General features: G+C 44.2%; 1 protein-coding gene across 1 annotated transcript in view; it reads left to right on the forward strand.

Annotated features, from left to right (window-relative positions):
• The first annotated feature begins 1,718 nt into the window (after positions 1–1,718).
• Positions 1,719–22,414, forward strand: part of SEC23IP (SEC23 interacting protein) — a 33,552-nt gene continuing 12,856 nt past the window's right edge. The window contains exons 1-11 of the mRNA XM_006831498.1: positions 1,719–1,881; positions 8,752–9,284; positions 10,662–10,890; positions 11,823–12,016; positions 14,249–14,338; positions 16,683–16,803; positions 18,073–18,162; positions 18,978–19,119; positions 21,116–21,324; positions 21,683–21,801; positions 22,225–22,377. Coding sequence (XP_006831561.1) covers positions 1,719–1,881; positions 8,752–9,284; positions 10,662–10,890; positions 11,823–12,016; positions 14,249–14,338; positions 16,683–16,803; positions 18,073–18,162; positions 18,978–19,119; positions 21,116–21,324; positions 21,683–21,801; positions 22,225–22,377 — 2,043 coding nt within the window. The remainder of the gene's footprint in view (positions 1,882–8,751; positions 9,285–10,661; positions 10,891–11,822; positions 12,017–14,248; positions 14,339–16,682; positions 16,804–18,072; positions 18,163–18,977; positions 19,120–21,115; positions 21,325–21,682; positions 21,802–22,224; positions 22,378–22,414) is intronic.

The following is a 22,414-nucleotide window of genomic DNA, read 5'->3' on the forward strand; positions in this document are numbered from 1 at the left end:
TTCTTGATTGCTGCTTCCATGAGTGAAGAGGACTTAAAACATTTACTGATGAAGATCAAAGAGCACAGCCTTCGGTATAGATTGCATCTCAATGTAAAGAAAACAAAAATCCTCACCACTGGACCAATAAACAACATTCTTATCAATGGACAAAAGATTGAAGTTGTCAAGGATTTCATTCTTCTTGGATCAACTATCAACATTCATGGAAGCAGCAGTCAAGAAATCAGAGAACGTATCGCATTAGGCTAATCTACTGCACAAGATCTTTAGAAAGTGTTGAAGAGCAAAGATGTCAGCTTGAGGACTAAGGTGAGCCTGACCCAAGCCATGGTATTTTCAATAACCTCATATGCATGCGAAAGTTAGACAGTGAATAAGGAAGACCATAGAAGAATGATGCTTTTGAGTTATGGTGCTGGAGGAGGATATTCAAAGTGCCATGGGCTGCCAGAAGAACCAATAGATCCGATTTGCAAGAAGTGCAGCCAGAGTGCTCCTTGGAGGCCAAGGTGGCCAAAATTTGTCTCTCATACTTCAGACATATTGTCAGGAGGGACCAGATACTGGAGAAGGATATCATGTTTGGAGGGTCAGAGAAAAAGAGGAAGACCTCCAAGGAGATGGATTGGCCAAGTGGCAGCATTGATGGACTCAAGCGTGGCAACAGTAGTGAGGTTGTCCCAGGATTGGGTAGTGTTTTGTTCTGCTGTGCATAAGATTGATATGAGTCAGTACTGACTTGATGGCACCTAACAACAACAACAACAACAACAACAACAACAACATATGCATGTGGAGTCCCAGTAAATAAGGAAGACTGTAGAAGAATTGATGCATTTGAATTATGGTGTTGGAGAAGAATATTGAAAGTACCAAGGACTGCCAGAAAAATGAACTAATCTGGTGTTGGAAGAAGTATAGTCAGAATGTTCCTTAGAAGTGAGATTGGGGAGAGTTCATCTCTAGTACTTTGGACCTGTGGTCAGGAGGAACCAATCCTTGCAGAAGGATATCATATTTGGTAATGTGAAAAAGAGGAAGACCCTTAAGAAGATAGGGTGACCCGGAGGCAGCAACAACTGGCTCAAACTTAATAATTGTGAGGATGGAGCAGGATCCGCAGTGCTATGAGTTGGAATCGACTAGAGGGCACCTAACCACAATAGCATAGGTTAAGAATATCTAAAGCGTTACCATTTCTATTCTGGATGAATTAGATGTGGGTGCAAGAGAGGGTGAGTTTGGCTGGTTGTTAGTAATGAATTGTCAACAACTCTTTCCTTCCTGTTTCCTCTTCCATCAGAGGGCTGGCTAATCCCTGCGGGATTCCCCTGTGCCCCCAAGACCTTTGCCAGGTCATGGCTCCTGTTGTGACAGGAAGCCCATTGAATCTTTGGCAACGCGTGACTTTCACTTCGAGCAGTGCTTCCGAACCAGTGGCGCTTACTCTTCTGCGCCCCTGCCCCTGAGACAGGTTTGCAGCCATGGAGAAGTGTCACGTGTCAGGACTCGGGCATGAAGTCAGCACCGCCGCCATGTTGATTGCTGGCGGCACCCCCTAAGGTAAGGAGGCGGGCTGCTGACTCGTGGCCCCGGAGTTCCGGCCAGCCGCTGTGCGCAAGTACGGAAGTGCGCTGGCCCCGAGGGTGACTGGTTTCCGGTCGGTGGTGGACGCCGGCTACTGGGAGACGTGTAACGGACGGTGGGCCGCAGCGATGGCCGAGAGGAAACTGAACGGTGGCAGTGGCGGCGCCTCAGCTTCCTCCTCGGGCACTAACTTACTCTTCTCCTCCTCTGCCACGGAGTTCAACTTCAGTGTGCCCTTCATCCCAGTCACCCAAGCTGCTGCTTCCCCGGCCTCCCTACTCTTGCCCGGAGGTAGTGGGGAGGGGAGGGTACTATGGGGGAGTGTGTGCGGGTCAGGGGCCGAGGGGGGACGCGGGCCCACGGGAGGGTCTCCTGCGCTCATCTGACCCTCAGGGGAGCCTGCCCGGGATATCAGTGCCCGGGCTTGGGTGGGTGGAGCTCTGGGGTCTTGTAGGGGACGCTGGGCCTAGAGCTTGTTCGTCGTGGAATGAACACTCCTTCCACGTTCAGAGTTGGAAGTCCACAAATGTTTGTTAAACGCCTGCAGTCTGCCTGGCGCTGCCCACGGTCTCTAAACCTCAAACCAAACGCCTTGCCATCGAGTGGAGTACGATTGTCCCACACGGTTTCCAAACGGAAGTCGACTGCTACATGCTTCTTCCGAAGAGTGACTGCGTGGGTTCGAACCACCGGCCTTTCTGTTCGCATTCAGTCGCTTAACCACTACACCACCAGGGCCCCTTCGAAGAGAGACAGACCTTCAAAGTAGAAGTGCAGAATGCATTCCTGGTCTTTCAAAGCGTTATATCACTTCTGAAAAAAATTCCTTTGTTCCCTTAGTCCCTCACCCCTATGTGTTCCCACAGCTTGTCCATAGCTTTATCACTGGCTAGGGAGATTGCTGTTTTGAAAACCATTATTTGGCATAACCATTACTAGGACTTAGGAGCACAGGATGTTTGGGTTCTAATCCTGGCCTTGCCATCAACTTGCTGTGTGATCTCAGGCATGCTGCTTTACCTCTCTGTGCTTCAGTTTCTATATATATTCAGCCTCATAGGGCTGTAGTGAGAAATGAATAAAGTTTTAAAAAGCGTTGGCTTACCTGGCACATAATGTTATATAAGGAGTGTTTATAAAATAAACCTGCCTCCCCATTTGAACCAATGGTGGACTTACGCTATGACCTAATTACCCTTTTATTTCCAGTATTTTTAATGCCTAATACATAGATCCTCAATCAGTGCTGACTATACCAGCAAATAATTTGTCGTGCCTGGAGGACTAGGGCAAGTTTGATGGAGAAGTATCAAAGTTCTGCTTCCTAACGTGAGCTTCTGCTTGTGTTAAGTTTCTTCTTGGTGCATATGAACACTCAGCATGTATGACAGTTTATTTTACCCCACTAGAATATTGTTGTGGTTGTTAAGCGTCTTCTCATTGATTCTGACTCATACAGACCCTGTATGCATTTCCGAGGAGCAGATGGTGGGTTTGAACCATCGACCTTGTGGTTCATAGTCCACTGCTGATCCTACAGTGCCATTAGAATATAAGTGCCATGAAAGAGGGACTTCATTTTCCTCACCTCTTAATCCCCAGTGCCTAGAACAGAGCCTGGCATGCTCCCTCCTGACCAGTTACGCAAGAGATATTTGTTGAACAAATGAAAAGACAGGCGTCAGGAGTACGGATGTCTTGTGTTTGTCTCAGGCTCTACATCTCTGCAGAAGGACCCACGTGGCTGGAGCCCAGCGCCATGGAGGGCTGTAGAAAGAAAGAAAAACCAAGATCTGGGCATCCTGAGCATCCTTTACTTCTCAAATGCTGCCTGGGTTCATGCTCATTTTCCTTGCTAAGTAAGATTTGCTCTGGGTGTGCCATTCTCTATTAATCTAGTGTAAACCCTGGACTGCTAACCCACCAGCTAATCTCAGGGAGAAAGATGAGGCTTCCTGTTGGGGCTCGGAAACCCTTGACAAGGTTGCTGTGGGTCAGAATTGCCTCGATGGCAGTGTGTTTGGTTTTGGTTTTGTTTCTATTGTTAAAGTACTTGGGTAACTATGATGTTGTGGTTAAGTTGCCATCGAGTCAGTTCCGACTCATGACGACCCTGCATAGGGTTTCCAGGGAGCAGCCAGTGGGTTTGAACTGCCGACTTTGTGGTTCGCAGTCCAGGGCTGATGCTATACAACGCCACATCAGTTTTTTTGGAGAAAGCCTTCATGTTTCTTGGAGACAGCATATATATTTTTGTGAGGAAATTAGGCATTTTAAAACTGAAATGCTGAAACAAGCTTATTTTTTTTACCTCTAAAAAAGATTTCATGGTTAGAATGCCATTCAGGAAACTTCCAGAATAAAAAAAGAGCCCACGTCACTGGAAGCAACAGTTTATCATATCAGTGGAAGAGACACGTAGGAAACAGTTGCCTTCATTCTGCAAACTTGGACTGAATAACTTTTGTTTTCTGGGCCCTGCTGTGATCGATGCTAGGGAGACAAACAGCCAGCAAGGACTGCAGCTGTTGCTGGTCAGTTCCGACTCATAGCGACCCTGCGACCCTGTGAAGGGTTTCCAAGGAGCGGCTGGTGATTTTGAACTGCCGACCTGTGGTTCAAACTGCCCTTGTGGTCCAGTGCTGTATCCTGCAGTACCGCACCAGGACTACATCCTTAAGCAGAAATGGAGTAAAGTGAAGAAGCAATCCCCACCGATTTGTATGGGGACATTTTTTGAGCATTCCCAAGTCTCCAAAATAACCTACCAAATCCTACCAAATAACACCTCACCCCTGACCCCCTAACACCCAGTGTTCACAGACAACAGTTCAGAGCTATGACTGCTGGATGCTGAGATGCTGAGTGGAGTTCCCAGGGAGGGAGCTTGGCGCGTGCTGCCTCTTCAACTGCTCGCTGCAAGACAGACACTAGTTTTGGTTTTCACCATTTTCCGTAAAAGTGGAAATCCTCTTTGGATTTCTTTGGGTTCTTGGCAGCAGGTACTTTACATAGTTCTTTGGTAAAAGTGAAGTGGCGTAAAGCTAACTCCAAGGCAGTGCACAGCTGTCTGTGTACCTACAGACCCTGCTGTGGAAGTCACTGCAGTCTGAACTCAGGGCTTGTCAGACGCCTGTGACAGCTGTGGTCTTAGGCTGCGTGGTGAGAAGACGCCCTCCCTGAGGCCTGTAGAGCCTACTGAGGAATGGATGTTTGAGCTGAGTATTTCAGGGTACATGGAGTTTAGGGGAGAAGGCGTATGTCAAAGTCTGCCGATTTGGGGAGGAGTTGGTAGTGGGTGGTTAGGACAGGAATGGATCACACGCACACTGCCTGTCCTGCCATTTCCCCCCTCCCCGCAAGGAGCTAGTGTGAGTAGAGCACGCGCAGGGCAGTGTCTTGTGCAAGGTGGGGACCAGGTCACAAAGGCCTCATCTCCCACTCTGAGGCGTTCATGGTTCACGGTGGTGGGTGCGTGGTGGTGATTTTTATGTGACTCTTGACTGTGAATTTGGTGAAGGTGTACACAGCAAAATCAGTTTCCATTCCTACACACTTTCTTGTCATTGAGTACAGCCCCCACAGTGTACCTAGCATCCCTTCTCTGCTGCCTAGTGCCAGTCTTCCTTTTTTCCTAACCCTTTCTGCCTTCTAAACTTGGTCCTGGTTGGTTGCTGTAAGGACCATATGCCTCCCTGGTGTTACTGGTCCCTTATAGACCTGTCTGTTGTTTAACTGGAAATTAAGCTGCGGGAGTGAGTTCAGTTCCAGACCTGAGGGAGACTAAGAGCCGGAGTCTCCGGAGATCTGCCAATCTCTTGGGTTGTTTTGTTTTTTTTTGATGATTTTGAGTTTTGTTCCACATTTGGGTTTGTGATATGGGAGAGGGGAGGAGCATTGACCATCTCCAGCGTGTGCTTCAGAAAGAGGAGGTTTGCTGCCTGGAGTCCGGTGGACTGGAGCAAGGTCAGCTGGTGCAGGGGCTGTGAGTGGTGGCCACCACAGAGCCAGCACAACTGTCAGCTTCACTGGGTGGGGGTGGGGAGCAGACGGCCGAGAGATTAGGTGAGAAAACTGTTGGGGCTTCGTGACTCATGGAGGCAGACTGTCGTCACCTTGTGAGCACATTGACCCTTCTGCTTCGTGTATCTCAGCTCAGATACGCAGTGCTACGCCTGGTACGGTCTTCTAGAATTCCGTGAGTGTGTGAGTGACTAGCTGAGGGGTATGAGAGAGAAGGCTGGGTGGATCTTGGTAAACACCTGTTGAGATAGGACGAGATGGTTATGGGAGGCCTGTGCCAGCAGTTACGGTGAGAACGCCAGTGTTGGACTTCCTACATTTGAGCTCTATGTGGCTGAGGACATAGGTAGCAAGTAGGATTTGGAATACACAGAACAGATCAGGTTGAAGAGAGAGTTGTTGTTGTTGTTAAGTGCCGTCGAGTTGGTTCTGACCCATAGTGACCCTGTGTAGGGTTTCCAACGAGTGACTGGTGAGCTTGAACTGCCAACTTTGTGGTTCAAACTGACTTTGCACTGGGTCTCAATTGTACAAAAAACAAAAGCAGAAACTGAACTCATTGCCAATGCGTTGATTCTGACTCATAGCAACCTTGTAAGACAAGCTAGAACTTCCCTAGAGGGTTCCCGAGGCTGTCCATCCTCATAGAAGCATACTGCCACATCGGTCTCCCACAGACCAACTGGTGGGTTTGAAGCACTGATCTTTCAGTTAGCAGCTGAGTTCTTTAACCACTTGTACCTCTCCCGGGTGCTCATGAAAGTTGTGGTTAGATGTATGCGTGTTATATAATTAGAAAGTGGCCCCGTGTGAGGTTAGTGGTACGGGGAGATCAGGTTTTCCTTTGTAATCATGCTCATCAGAACAGAGTGTCTTGGAACAGGTTGATCTTTCTGTAAAGGGTGATGCCACAGAGATTTTATTCTGAGCTTGTAATGGTTGGGAGATGACCTAAGAAGCACAGATGCCAAACAGGCTCTGAAGAGGGAGGGTATGAACTGGAAATGAAGGCTACAAACAGATACAGGGCTGGAATGATAGGAAGTGATCCTTCTGTTACAAAGAAACAACAGAGGGACAGTTTGAATCTTAGTTGATGTGTATGATACTTGGGGAGCAGCCTCCCAGCATATTCCAGTAACCTCCTTTAGCTGAAATCCAGGAGGAGCTCGGAACTTGCAAGGAGGCATCTGTTGGCAGGTCTCCAAGGGCAGGGACCATAGAGTGCCTGTGTGCTGGGCGGAGTCCACCCGCCAGCAGTGGGAGGCAGGAAGGAATGAGTCCTGTGAGAGAGATGAGCAGGAGGAAGGTGACAGTCTCAGCAAACTAAGGGCTCATCAAAGTTGAGTAAGGAAAAGTGAGGTGGACTTTTGAGGTCACATAAGGGAAAAATGCTTGTATTTTATAACTTGAATTTGGGACAGAAGATAAATTGTTTGGTGTTGATAGTATCCCTGGCAAAGTGGGCCAACCATTAATTGTTGTTAAGTGCCATCGAGTTGGTTCCGACTCATAGCTACCCTGTATAGGGTTTCCAAGGAGTAGTCTGTGAGTTTGAACTGCTAACCTTGCAGTTCATACTGTCCTTATGGTCCAGTGCATTATCCTGCAGTGCCACACCAGGACTTCCAACCATTAACTGCCAGCCCTCAAATCACATAACCCAGAGATTGACAATTAGTCTTTGTTGTTAAGTGCTGTCTAGTTGGTTCCGAGTCACAGCAAACCTGTATAGAGTTTCTAAGCAGTGAATACCAAATCACTGTAAATGTGATTTTTTAACCCAAGGAAATTTCTAACCCAGTGGAGATCAAGTTAATCAAAGTGCGATGAGAACTTCCTTGGGTTAGAAAATGACATTTATAGCGATTTGGCAATCTGTAATGACTAATTGTCTAGCTGTGATGTTGTGTTGTTTGAGGGTTGGCAGTTAATGGTTGACCCACTTTGCCAGAGGAATGCAAATACCACGTGTCCCTTTGTACAATAAGTGCTTTGTCGGTAAGGGCTCTGACACACCCTGCTTGTCAACAGAGGGAATGTTGGTCTTACTGTAGAGATAAAATGACTTTTATTCTGGAAGTGGAATAACATTTGAATTATTTCTGACAGGAAAAAAAGGCATTCAGAATAATTTATAAATATGGTACATGTAGATTTTGTTTCTGTTTTGAGAACCTTTTCTGTATACATACTTATTAACAATATATGGGAGAATTGGTGCTAAAATGTTAACAGTGATTGTCTAGGAGGCGGGCTTATGAGTGAATTCCAATTTTCCCTCCTTTTGCTTTTTTCTTATTCATATTTTCTTGTGAATTGGGTGGAGATTCACAGGGAAAATCAGGTTGCCATTCAGAAATTCATACAGAGTTTGTTTCTGTCACTGATTCACTGATTACATTGTAACATCACTTAGCTGGCTTCCTCCCTGTCTTCTCTGTTTCTATTTCTCCTTTTCTAGCCCTTCTGAACTGTATCCCTGGTAAATGCTGCCCTTTTGATTTCAGTGGTTGTGTATTCTAAGAAGTGTGCACCTCTCTAGTGTTACTGTCCCCCAGATATGATAATCTATTGTTTGGCTGAAAATTGCGGTCAATTCCAGACCTGGACAGTGATGAAAGGCCACCGTCTCAGGGACTCTCCCAGTCTCTCCAGCCAGTCAGCCTGGCCATTTGTATGATTTTGAATTTTGTTCGACGTTTTCTCCCACTCTATGCAGGGCCTTCTAATGTGACCTCTTTCAGAGCAGTTGGTAGTAGTAGCCGGGCGCCATCTAATTCTTCTGCTGTGAACACTGGTGTTCATGTGTCCTTTAGTCTGTTGGACTAATTATTTCCATGGGGTTTTGGTTTTCTTCACTCTTCACAGGGGGAGACCAGTAGTTGCACCTTAGGTGACTACTCACAAGCTTTTTAGACCCAGCTTGCTGCTCACCAAAGTAGGATGTGTAGGATATTGCCTTTGTGGACCATATTATGTAATTGACCTTGCGGCCCCTGTAGTTTTTTCTGTAGTGCAGAAATGTCAGTTTGTAAAACAAGGAGGTAAAGTTGCTAGGTCTGCCTCATAGACTCATTTCCACAGAGTGATATGGGGAACAGACTTTGAATGCTTTGCTCTCCTGTTCTGTTCCAGAGGATTCCACAGATGTCGGTGAGGAGGACAGCTTCCTTGGCCAGACTTCTGTACACACCTCGACACCACAGACATTTAGCTACTTCTCTCAGGTCCCGAGCAGTGGCGATCCTTTTGGAACTATTGGACAGTCACCATTAACAACTACAGCAGCATCGGTTGGACAGTCTCCATTCTCTAAACCCCCAACTACTCTCCCTTTTACAACGGGATCCCAAGATGTGCTGAATGCCTTTCCACCTTCCGTTTCCAAGGCTCAGTATGGGGCTCCATCCACGCCGCAGATGGGAATAAATGCTTACCTGCCTTCTCAACAAAGCAGTCTCCCTCCTTCCAATTTTGGGAGTCCGCCCCCAGGAACATCTCAACAAGGATATAATCCGTATCGACGCACTCCTGTCGGCCCCTGGGCTAATCCGTATATTACACCACCGCAGCTGCAGCAGAGCCAAACGCCCGGCCACCTCATCCACCCGGCGCCCTCAGGACCCCCGATGCAGACGTATCAGGTGCCTCCTGGATCCTTGCCACTGGTGTGGAGACAGGTTTTTATGTCCCTATCGCTCACTCTTCATTCCACTCTCTTTTCCCTCTCACCTGAGCCTGTGTTTTGAAAAATTTGCATTTGATAATAAAGATGGTGGCCTTCGTTTCAGAGGATGCGCTGTGCAAGCGGCAGGCTTTGAAGTAAATGTTTCCTTCAAGGTCGCTCTTTGGATGGTTCAGGTTTTGTTTTGTTTTTAAGTTAATAGAGTATAATGTTCAGAGCTGTCTTAGGGTTACAGAAAAATTTAGCTATAGTACAGTGACTTCCCATACTGTACTGAGCCATCCGCAGCCCCCTACTTTCCTCCATTGGTGATATTTGCATTGGTGTGATACATTTGTTAGAATTACGGAGATAAGGCTTCATCTTCATTCATAGCACTGATCTACTGAAGTCAAAGGATCCCTGGTGGTGCACTGGTTAAGCTCCACCAGTTGTTCTTCATGAGAATGGCGTGGTAGTCTGCTTCCATACAGATCATAGACTTGGGGAGCCTTCGGGGCGGTTCTGTTTTGTCCTGCGAGGTTGTTATGTGTTAGAATCCATTGGACAATAGTGAGATGAATTGATTTATTGAAGCTGGAATTGATCTTAAAGAATAAGTTCTTACATGCTAATAGTTCCAGATTTTAGTCTAAGATGCTAATAATAAATGTCATCCAGGGACATGTGAGAGTAGAAACAATTTCTGTTTCACAGGCTGCTAGCTTCTCATCCTGTAATGACACTATTTAATCAAAACACTTCAATGACAGGGACTAAATTGATTACTTAAGCCCTTTCTCTTACTTCTTCCATGTAGGGGTTTGGGTCTAGACAGCCAGACTCTCTCTCGGGGGTGATGGGATAGCATTTACATTGAGTAAATTTTATGAAGTTATCCTATGCTTTTTTCTCAACTAATTATTCAAATGAAGTCAAAAGAGACATCAAGGGAGGCAAAGCAGGGAAAAGATTCACCGGAAGAATTAATAACCCAGCCCAGTATTTTTCTAGTATAGTTAATCCTTAGATGGCCATCTTTGTGGATACATTTTTGCTCATTAATAATTTTATCTTTAGGATAAAGTCTCAGAGGTGAAGTGATGGGGTCCAGGTATGTGCACATTTCGAAGGTGAACTAAATCACAATGTATTGCTAGGTTGATGCCCATCAAGGGGTTTGCTTGACACTGCTCTCAGCACCAGGAGGGCCACGTTCCCTTTGCAGCGGTTTTTGGATTTTCTTTTACTTGTTTAAAAACACACATTGTTTTGGGGCCTAGTTATTAAGTGCAGAAGTAAATTTGGGCTGTTTCTGCTTTTGTCAGTGTGGGTCAGAAGCAGGCACCCAGTACGACAGTCTTCACTTTGTCCCGTTCAGGTTCCTCCTTCAGTGCAGACCACCTTGTCCTCACCCTCCCAGCAGCAGGCACTGGCTCGACCCGTTGGCCCCCTGGTGCAGGCACCACCCCCATCACCTTTTCTGCTTCAAAACCAGTACGAGCCGGTTCAGCCCCACTGGTTTTACTGCAAGGAGGTAGAATCCAAACAACTGTGGACGCCTTTCAGTTTGTACGACTCTCGGAATCTTGAAGAAATATATAATTCAGGTAGGTACTGGTGGTGCCTCGTCTGGTATCTAATTTCTGAGGAGAAGAGATGAGCACAGTCTATCCATGGCCAAGTTTTTGTGACTGCCCAATTCTTTAAGCCTGCAGAGCCCAGCATACACTGTACCTTAAGCTGGTGGGAGTACGTAAGCCCAGATTTACCTGAGCAGGCAATTTGAAGAAGTGGTTTAGTCTAGTCATTTACTTCTTTGTATAAATGTATTTAGATCTAGAAATAGAGGAGCTCATTTATCACAGGTTTCACTTTCTCTCTTTCTTTTACTTATATGTATTTGCGGGACATTTCAAAGAATGTTTTCTATGGAACTTATTATGGGAAAGCCTGTATAGAAAAATTGTTCCAGGGTCAGATGGGCTTTGGAAATGCTGCTTTACTGCCTCCACTGCTTGGAGACTGAGGGTTCACAATGCACGTTACAGCTCTGAGCAGCCCTGCAGTCCATCAGTAGGACTCTTTGTTTATCCCAGTCATTACTGGACTTTCTCCTGCTGGAGTGCTGGTGTGGTGCTGCAAGATAAGCACTAGACTGGTAATTGCAAGGTCTTAAGTTCAAACCCACTAGCCACTCAGAAACCCTATACAAGCTCACTATGACTCAATAGCAGTTATCTGCAATAGCAGTATCCCTTAGAGACGTACTTCATGGAGCATTGTTACAAGTAGATACTACTGCTTTGAGTTAAAAAAACCCCAGCAAAACTGCCAGTTATCTGAATTATTTTAGAACCATGTTTTAAATATTTTTCCCTGGTTTATTTCTGTGCCACTCAAGAAGAGTCATTTGGAATTTTGTTTTTCAAAACCCACAGTGGGCGTAGTCCTTTGTCTGCAGGATTGGCACCGTGTCCATTGTGTATGGTTTGAACATGCCTGGTCACGGTGGGGCTAAGGTAGGGACTTTGTGCTCTAGTCCAACCAGAGCCCGAGAGTGTGGTCCTGGGGACGGATGGAGGCCGATATGATGTGCACCTCTGTGACCGAGTCAGGAAGCCTGTGTACTGGGAAGAGGAGCCAGCTGAAGTACGGCGTTGCACGTGGTTCTACAAGGGGGATGCAGATAGCAGGTTTGTTCCCTACACTGAGGAGTTCAGCGAAAATCTGGAGGTATGTGCACTTCATTCATGTTTTAAAAACCCTCCGCCCCGTGAACACTGGAGCCTCAGGTCTCATCTCTCACTGTGGAGCTGACTTTATTCTTGCTCTTCTTCCCACAGCAGATGGCCTCTGAAGTGGTGCTTGTCTTTCTTGAGGGACCCAGCTCACTTGTGGCCTTGAGGCCTGGCCTCAGTGTTTAAAGATAGATTGTATTTAGTAGGAGTGCTTCACACATGTAATAAGGTACTTGCAGCAAACCTTCAAAAGAACCTCAGCTACTGGCCTCTTTAGTTGACAACAGATGCCAAGCATATGACCATTACTCAGAGTACTATCCAGGAGAAGGCCTGACGGTAGCCTCTGATTGGTGAGAATAGATGTGAAGCAGGACAGGCACAAATGTCACGAGATTTATTAGCCATCTTAGACTGCTGGTTAATGTGGCCTTATATAGCTGCTCCAACTTCCTGTGATAGTTATACAGTAAAGCCTGGGAAAGCCACAACCTGTATAAGGTGGAAACCGATCAGAGAAGGAAAACTCAAGTATTTTCCACTGAAAAGAGTAACAGAAAAGTGAGGAGACGTCTGAGAGCTGGAAAGACAAGGCCACCTGTCAAATTCCATCTCTTAACGGCTTTCACTGTTGAGTATGAAATGTTTGAAGTAAATGAATTAAACTGCATACATGAGAAATGAGATGTAGAATTTTAATTTAGTAGTCATGGAAACTTGTGTAGCCAACACTTCTCATGAAACAGCACAAACACTAACATTAAAAGGTATCTGTAAAGCATTAATTAGCTCTAGTCCACCTTTTGAAGAACTTCAAGCAAGGACTAGGCCTTGCGTTCTGTTTAGGAGCTAACAGTTCCAAGTATCGTCAGTGACTACTTGTTTTCCCTTTGAGAATATAATAGTATAATTCTTAGAAATAAAATATTCAGTCTTTCAGAACAAACTGTATTTTTATATAGTTTTAGACTTCTTCTTTATCTGCCTACATACGGATATATTTTTTCAACAATTATAATAACGAAAGTTAAAAAATTATAAATGCAATTTTTTTGACATTACCAATTGTGCCTGTTCTGGAAAAACTTGTATTAAACTCTGTATAGCAGTGACTGTGAAATATTATCCTGTAACCAAGTCAATACTGAAACATGAGTGTTGGTCTAAAATAAAGCCGAGGTTAGCTGGGATTGAGTAAACTGAAAGAGAGGCTATTGAAAGTAGCGGCTTCAGCATTTGAAGTTTGAAAGCAACTGTCAGCTAAGAATCATATACCCAACAAAACTCTCTCAAATATAAATAAGTAAAATTAGAACATTTCCAGATAAAGAGAAACTAAAGGAATTTGTAAAAACCAAGCCAACTGAAAAAAAATATGTGGACTGAGAATCCAGCAACACCAGACAACCACCGTAGGTTAAACCTACATGGAAGCGCCACCCAGAATTCAATCCAGATGTAGGAGCTCTGGTAGCGTAGTGGATACGAATCGGGCTGCGAACCTTAAGGTCAGCGGTTCGAAACTACCAGCCGCTCCGCGGGAGAAAGAGGAGGCTTTCTACTCCCGTAAAGATTTACACCCTCGGAAACCCTGTACAGGGTCGCTATGGGTCGGAACCGACTCGACGGCACTTAACAACAACGACGACATAGAAGTATCCAGAGTGAAACAAACTGTAAGACTAAAGATAAAGAATCAGAGATCTCAATCTACAACGAAGACAACTACAGAGCAAAAGGAGGGGAAACTGTAGTTACCGAGGACCAAATGACAAGGAAGTCAAGTAGATTTCAAGAGAGAATACACTCACTCAGAACCAGGTTCAGAAGATCAAAGTGAAAAGAAGGCATAACGTTGGTTTTCTTGGAAATGCCAAATGTTAGAGGCAGCAGCCTTTTAATTTCTAGGCACGTAGAGGGAGCCTGCTTGGGAGGTGCAGTACCCAAGAATTGGGAGGATGGCTGAGTTTGGTAGAACTGAGTGAAAAACGGTGTCTTATTACATCCACTCCATTCTAGCTAACAGGATATAATGAATGGCAGTGTGAAGAGGGGTGGGGAATGAATGGATGTACTAAATGAATGCTCTTCACTGAGTGTTCATGTGTTCGCTGACAGAGCTCTTACTGCAATTTTCATCACTATTGTTGTCATTATTTTTCCCCATGTGTTTCTTGGTGTGAGGTAACCGTGACGGCTGGGGCTGTATGTCATTTCTCTTTTGTAGGCTGAATATAAAAAAGCTGTCACCATGAACCAGTGGCACCGCAGATTGGAGTTCCCCAGCGGTGAGACGATTGTTATGCACAATCCCAAGGTAGTAACAGCTTAAGATGTTAAATTTTACAATTGTTTTGCTGGGTGTGCTGGGAAGGTGTTGGTTTTTAGTCATTTCTGCACTGAGGATCTATTAGTAAGAGCTTTGCCTGTAAAATAGCTTGTTGTTGTACACTTTGATCCTGAAAACAAAAATACAACTTCCGTTCTTTCTCACAAAGTTTCTGTGTGTGGCCGCGTTAGATGTGGCATAGCACACATCAGAGAAGCTGCTGGGAAGTTTGATCAGGGATCAGCAAGCTTCTCTGTAAAGGGTCAGGGGAGAGCTGTAGGGCCGGGCAGGCCATCTGATCTCTGTGGCAGCTTCAGGACGTGTTGACTGACAGGCGTTATGCAAGCAGATGAGTGTAACTGGTTTCCAAGGAAACGTTACAAAAACAGGCAGAGGGCTGGGTGTGAACTAGGGGCCACAATTTGCCCAGCCCTGCCCTGGATGAGGACTCCTGGTGGTGCTGACAGCTAACCACAAGGTCAGACCTACCAGCTGCTTCTCAGAAACCCCGTACAGCATCCACACACTTAACAACAGCAACAAAGCCCTCAGTGAGGGCTCAAGTCAACTTTTAAAGAAATAAGCCATCCTTCCTCTTGTATTTGTTTTGTCTCTGTGAGCTCTCCTTTCTCTTCAAAAAACATACATGAATGATACTCTGGCTCTTTTGTTTATGGTCCTTGGGTGCCTCACGTGCAGTACTGTTTTTATCTCCCAAGGTCAAATTTTGGATGAAGTGAGGTCATTTATGTGGAATGTCTCCTAGTACTTGGCACACAGTAGTTTTCAGAACGTAGTGGAGATTTTTGTTTTGTAGAAAAGTATAACAAGAAAACACGAATAACCCCGATTTATCGACCCCTATAATCGTACTAACATAAAAAGTTAAGTAAAATTTAAACAGAACCCACTCGATAGCATGTACATATGGTGTTATTACATGTTATCGAGTGGGTTCTGACTCACAGCGACTCTAGGGTTTCTGAGGAGTGGCTGGGCTGGTGAGTTTGAATTGCTGACCTTGTGGTTAGCTGTTCAGTGCTTATCCTATAGCACTACACAGTATAGAAAAGTAGTAATGAAACAGACCTCCTGCTCCCATCCTCCACCCCATTTCTCTGGATGATAAGCACTCTTATCTTTCTGTTTTTTTTGTGCAACTACAAAATTGTGTACAACATGCATGCATTCACATACATGGAAGTTCACATGTACATGTGAGTGTATGCTTATATGTGGAGTCCTGGTGTGGCACTGCGGGTTAACGTGTTGGACTGCGTGGTCAGTTTGAACTGCAGGGTTGGTGGTTCAAGCTCACCAGCCGCTTCTTGGAAACCCTATACAGGGTTGCTATGGGTCATAACCGACTTTATGGCACTTAACGACAACAAACGTGTATGTTTGTGTGTATTATATACGTATACACACACACACATATATATTTAGAGAAGACTGTCTGCCTGGCATAGTGTTGAATTTAATAGAATTGATTTAATAAGATGGGTTTCTTTCCAGAAAGTAAATCCGTTTTTTGTCACTGGATTTGAACTTCTGAGTTCATTATTAATCTTAGTATTTAAAGAATTGTGTATTACATGTTTTTGTAAGACAGAAACTCCACCATTGCAGCTTCTTTTCTTTAGTTTCTTGTGTGTCAACCTACATTGTATGTTAGATTTTAAAATCAAGATTCACTATTTCTGTTTCAGTCACATTATTTTAACTGAAATATTCTAACATAAGCATTAGAAATACGTGTATTGATTTGCTTGGTTATAATGGTCAATAAAGCTGTTTGAACTGCAAGGTTGGCAGTTCAAGCTCACCAGCCGTTCCTCGGAAACCCTGTCCAGGGTCGCTATGGATCGGAACCGACTCGATGGCACTTAACAACAACAACAACAACAAGGGGAGTGTGGTGGCTCTGTAGGGGAAGCATTGGACTGCAAACCACAAGGTCAATTGTTCAAGCTTACCAGCCACTCCTCGAGAGAAAGATGAGGCTTTCTGTTCTCATAAATATTTACAGCCTTGGAAACCCCATGCGGGCTCGTTATGAGTTGGAACTGACTGATGGCACTTAACAACAGCAGTAACAACAGTGGTTAATAAATGGTTAATAAACTCCAGAAGATTCTTAGACTTGACAACAGCAGCAACAGTGGTTAATAAACTCTTACCAAATTGGTTTTGCGAGAACATGAATCACTTGATTTATAAACTGTCCCTGCTATCAAGTAGGTGATGATGTACTGCAGTAAACAACTTATCCTGCATTGAAAAAGAGTTTGGTAATGACGAGTTGTCTTAATTCTCCTGTTGTATCCTGAAGGTCATTGTTCAGTTCCAGCCTTCCGCAGTCCCAGATGAATGGGGGACTACCCAGGATGGACAGACAAGGCCCAGGGTTGTCAGACGTGGGGTTGACGATGGCCTTGACGACATTCCTGACGGTGTGTATTGTTTGTTTAGGACCAAGGTGCATTTTCCTGTTGTGATATTTTAGCGCTGGTTCTTAAGGAGGATGCAAAGAAACACAGCTGTTTGAGTTACTTGCCATGCTGGTCAGAAATCAAATAGTTTTGTATATTTTCTTTTCAATTATGTTAGTGTCATATCTGCTGATTTAATTTAGAATTTGGTTGAAGAGACACAAAGCATGTAGATTCTAAAGCATGTATGGTTAAAATTGGATTTAGGGAACTATTTTTGGATCTGGTTCTTACGCTTCAACTAGTTTAGCTAGCACTCTTTGTTTATTGTCCCCTCCCCCAGTGCCAAATCCACGTCCATTGAGTCAGTTCTGACTCATAGTGACCCTATATAGGATGTTTGAGATTGTAAATCTTTATGGGAGCAGTCAGCCTCCTCGCTGTCTTGTTGAGTGGCTGGTGGGTTTGAACTGCCGATCTTGCTGTTAGCAGCCCAACCCACAGAGTCACCAGAACTTCTTACTGTAGTGCAGTAAAGGGGGCTGCACGGACTCTCGGCTCTCCACTTCTCCATTGTGGTATGTAAACCGTACACTGTGGTGTGTAGTGTAGTTGTAAACAGTGCATAAACAAACGGGCAGAGCAGTGCTCCAGAAGGTCCCTGGGCTGGATTTGACTCACCAGCCATAGCTTGTCAACCCTACGCTAGGAATTGTGCTCTGGTTTTGCTTTTGTGTCATTTAAATTACAGATTACATTTTGACAATTACGTATATTCAGGTTTGTTTCATTGCCTTATAATACTACCAAATAAATACGAGTAGATGCTCATATTATGAAATTGGAATGAAGTAACCAGAGAAGAAAAAGTAGACATAATATATTTAATTTGGTGATGTTTGCTCAGTCTGTATGAATCTTACAAAAGCAAGGGGAAGGCTTTGTAGAAAAGAATTTTTAAGTTTCTTATTGGTAAGTTGCTTCTCCATGTGGGGCGTAGTGTCCCAGGCAGCTCTGAAGCTGTCACAAGGTTCTGGAACCTCCACTGGTGAGAACTTCTGGTCTCCCTCTGCTGATCGCTCTGGGAGGAGAGTCCACTTCACTGTTACTTCCTAGATGCACTTGAGTTTTATTCTTCTAGTTTGGTGGAAGCTAATTTTATTAGTCAGGAAAGGCCATGAACTTCTTTGGTGAGAGTGTGGATGACAAATGGGCTGGTTAGAATATTGCAAAGTGAAGAACGTCCACACAGATTCCCAACATCCCTCAGTGACGGTTTTGTGTATGCAGGGGAGCTGCCTCAGGTGGACCATTTAGTGTTCGTGGTGCATGGCATCGGACCCGTATGTGACTTGCGATTCAGGAGCATTACGGAATGTGGTAAGAGGTCTTTGTCCTGCCTGAGTTCATGGAATGGTCGGAGAGCAAATACAAGAGGCTGCGTGCAGACATGCAGGCTCAGTTGTAAAAGATTTAGATTTAAATGGTCAGTGGAAAAAATTAAGTTGTGCTTCTAGGCTCTTAAGGCACAGCTAACTCAAAACCCCCTAGATCTGAAGAATTTAGAAGGGCTCGTGGAAGTCATGAGGCCTAGCCTCTCTGACAGGCAGCCCGTCCTTCCTGAGCACCTGTGGGGATGACAGTTTTAGCTGTGTGACGCCGCATGGGACGCTGCCTCTGCCTGCCTTATGTAAGAATGGTGGTTCCTGTTAGTGAGTGATTATCGGTGCCAAGTACCGTGCGTACATTCTTTGATGACGCCTCCCAGTAGCCCTTCCTTCAGTTGTAGATGTTGTTCTTACTGTCACCACTGTCACCCCCATGTTAGTGGGGTGTACCCAGAGGGAAGCTGTCACCTCTTCAGCATCCCAGGCAGGGTATCCCAGAGCAGGACGCAGGCCATTTGACTCCAGCGTGGCCCCCCCCACCCCCTGAACTGTACCATATCCCAGTTGTGGTGCTTACAACAGCAGTGTGCATTTCTCTACAATAATGAAAAGTTAAAAAGAGCTTCCTAAAGCTTCGTTACCTTTTTGGACAATATTTATTTATTTTGAAGTCATTGATCACTAGCTTGAAAAATAAAGACAGGTTAATCATTTGTTCTTACTTGATTCTGCTTTTTGGTTGTAGAACTAGGTGATTTGATCTATTTGATTTCCCTTACCTGATTTTTTTTTTTTTTCTTTTTTAAGTTGATGATTTTAGGGTGGTTTCTCTCAAATTGCTGCAGACACATTTTAAGAAATCTTTAGATGATCAGAAAATAAGCAGAGTGGAATTCCTTCCGGTTCACTGGCATAGTTCCTTGGGTGGGGCTGCCACAGGTGTCGACAGGTTTGTGGATTTTGATCATTTATTTTCAAATTAGTCGAATTTAGAGTCATAATTTTGAAGTGGTTTATTTTGATTTACATTTATTTTAATTAATTAAATACTTGCTCTGACCCGTGACTAAATATTGGCAATTAAGTTTTTATGCTATTTTTGAAGTTGATAAGTCTCCTTTTGAACCCAAAAATCTACTGCTATCTAGTTGATTCCGACTCAGCAGCATTGTATGGGACAGAGTAGAACAGCTCCCTCTTGTGGTCATCATTGTGTGTCATGCAAGTCGGTTCCTACTCATAGTGACCCTGTGTAGGCATTCCAGGAGCGGCTGGTGGGTTTGAACTGCCAACCTTATGGTTACCATTCTGGTGCTTATTCTACAGTGCCACACCAAGTCTCAGAACAGTTCCCTAGGGTTTCCTACACTGTAAATCTTTACAGAGCAGACTGCCTGATCTTTCTTCTCCGAGCAGTTGGTGGGTTTGAACCACCAACTTTGTAGTTAGCAGTCCAATGCTTAGCCCACAGTACTACCAGGGCTCCTGTTAAGTATGTCAGGGGCTTCAAAAAGTTCATGGGAAAATTCCATTATCTTTTAATTCCATTTTCCACGAGCTTTTTGAAGCCTCCTCATACGTGTTTCTAAAAATCTGTTCTTATTGTAAAGAAAACCTAAGCTACTTCAGCTAGTTTTAAAGACTGTTCTATAAGAGTGGAATGGAGGGAGGAACCACAGGGATGACGCAGGATCTCTCTTGTTACATGAAGACGATTGCACTGACTGAGATGGAACTAAGTGTGTCATGTGTTGGATGTAAAACTGATGCTCCTGCTCTGTAAGCCTTCTCAGTTCACAATCAAATCTTTGAAAAAAAAAATTCTATTCTGATTGATAGTGCTTTAGACACAGAGAGGCCCTGGACATTATTGTAGGATGTTACTCTATCTCTGGCCTATCCTCTACCCACAAGCCACCTCTTCTCCACTGAGTGACAACCAGCGGTCTTTCTAGCTGTTGCCAAACATCCCCTGCTGTGAGAGGTATCAGATGATTGTTTCTCAGTGGAGATGGTCTTGGCAGGACTGTAGTATGTGTGCTTGGTCACATAGTATCCTTAGTGTGTGCCCGCTAAAGACCAGCAGTACTTGTTCGGCACTAGGACAACTCAAAATGCCGCATGCTCATTAATTGAATGCTTCCACGGGTTTAGGTGGAAGTATTTTTGCTGGGACACATGTCTGGATTTGGGGGGATTTCATAATGCTTTGGGCACGTGCTTTCATGGAACCGCTCCTGCAGACAGCACCTGCTTCCTGTGAGGCATCGCCACGAGACCTTTTCCGCCTGTGTGGATGTGGATGAACTTGTCTGCTCATTCTCACATCGGGAGAAGCTTTCAGATCATGCAGTGCCTTTCTTACTGTTTATGTTTATGTAGTGATGTTGTCGTTGTTAAATGCTGTTCAGTCAGTTCCAACTTGTAGCGACCCTGTATAGGGTTTCCGAGGAGCAGCTGGTGAGTTTGAACCACTGACTTTGTGTTCAAACTGACCTTGTGGTCCAGTGCTTATCCTACAATGCCACACCGGACTCCCTGTAATGTTGTTGTTGTGTGTTGCGTCAAGTTAACTTGCTTTATTCTCTTATTGTCCTTCCTACCCACAATTTTTGTCAGGTGTTGTGATTTCCAATTGGTAGGAAAATGGATGAGTACACTTTTCTTTTTAAAATAAAATACTGACACATGCCTTATTTTATGTAATAGAACTCTTCAGAGTATCTCAAGTTCGTAGTACAGTTATAATGCCGGTTAATGTTTTTGCTTTATCTTGGTTTATTCAGAATAATTTTTTCTGTAGAATCAATTAATTATTAGAATGTGGTACTTTTCCCACTTAACGGTGTTGTAGGGAATGGAAATCTAGGAAGCATTTATAAATCCACAGATTTAAAGACAACAACAACAACTCACTGAAAATACTTTTTTTTCTTTTTAAACAGGAACGTTAAGAAAATCACCTTACCAAGTGTTGGTCGGTTCCGGCACTTTACCAATGAAACTTTGCTAGATATTTTGTTTTACAATAGCCCCACCTACTGTCAGAGGATTGTGGAGAAAGTAGGAATGGAGATAAACCGGCTGCATGCGCTCTTCATGAGTCGGAACCCAGACTTCAAAGGCGGGGTCTCCGTGGCTGGTCATAGTTTAGGTAAAGTGGTCAAACATGCACGTTTTAAACATCGTTTTATTTGAATCAACTCTGCTTTCAGTTCAGGTGACATTGTTGGGGTGAGGTTTAGAGTTACAGATGGCAAGTCTCGTAAATGGTCAATGGGTTCAAATTCTGCCTTTCCTATTCACTTCTCCTACCTTGTAGGTTTGCTTTTCTTTTTCAGTTTGTTCTGCCTTGTGATTGTTGAATCTTGGTTTGATTCTGTAGTGCTGATGATCAAATTGTGATGACCCCCCTAACTTTTATAGGAAGTTATTTTATCTAGTGCTAGCATTTATCAGTGTTCTCAAAGCACCCAGTAGTACACCTTCAGCAAATTGCTTCTTTTTCTTAGGTTCTTTAATATTGTTTGACATACTGTCAAATCAGAAAGATTTGAATTTGTCCAAGTCTCCGAGGTCTCTTGCTGTTGCTAACGGAGTAGTGAAGCAGACACATTTTCCGGAAAAGCAGGTATGTCTACGTGTGGCCTAACTAACATTTAGATTTGTATTGGACACTGAACAGGTTTCCAGATCTGGACTGTTTCCTGAAATGGTTTCGTGTGTTAAAATATTTAAAGGCTTAAGAGTGTAGAGGAATCATGTAACTAGTTGTTTGAGTTTCTCACTTACCTCGTCGTCTTTACATATAGTAAATTTCAATGTGAGAGAAAGTTTATGATTTAAAAAGAAAAGAGTAAATTACTGTAATAAATCGGGAGTATGAGTGATTGGAATACTTTGCAGAATACAGATATCGGACGGCACAGCGCTGGAAATGGTGGTCTGTGTCTACAGCAATATTGCTTACAAATTTTTATAGACATTTTGAGTGAGTTTTGTAATGTTTTTTTTTTTTTTTTTTTTTTGTGTGTGTGTGTGTGTGTGTTTTCAGATGATCGAAGATCCAAAGCTGACTTTGGATGAGTCTTGTGACCTTGATGTTGAAAATGAAGATGTCCTAACTTTACAGGGAACTCTGGAAGCTCTCAGCCTCTCTGAATATGTCAGCACTTTTGAAAAGGAAAAGATTGATATGGAGTCTCTGGTATTGACGAGTTTGGTTAATTTGTGTTTTTCCTGTG

Source organism: Chrysochloris asiatica, unplaced genomic scaffold, assembly GCF_000296735.1.
Source record: "Chrysochloris asiatica unplaced genomic scaffold, ChrAsi1.0 scaffold00003, whole genome shotgun sequence".
NCBI lineage: Eukaryota > Metazoa > Chordata > Mammalia > Afrosoricida > Chrysochloridae > Chrysochloris > Chrysochloris asiatica.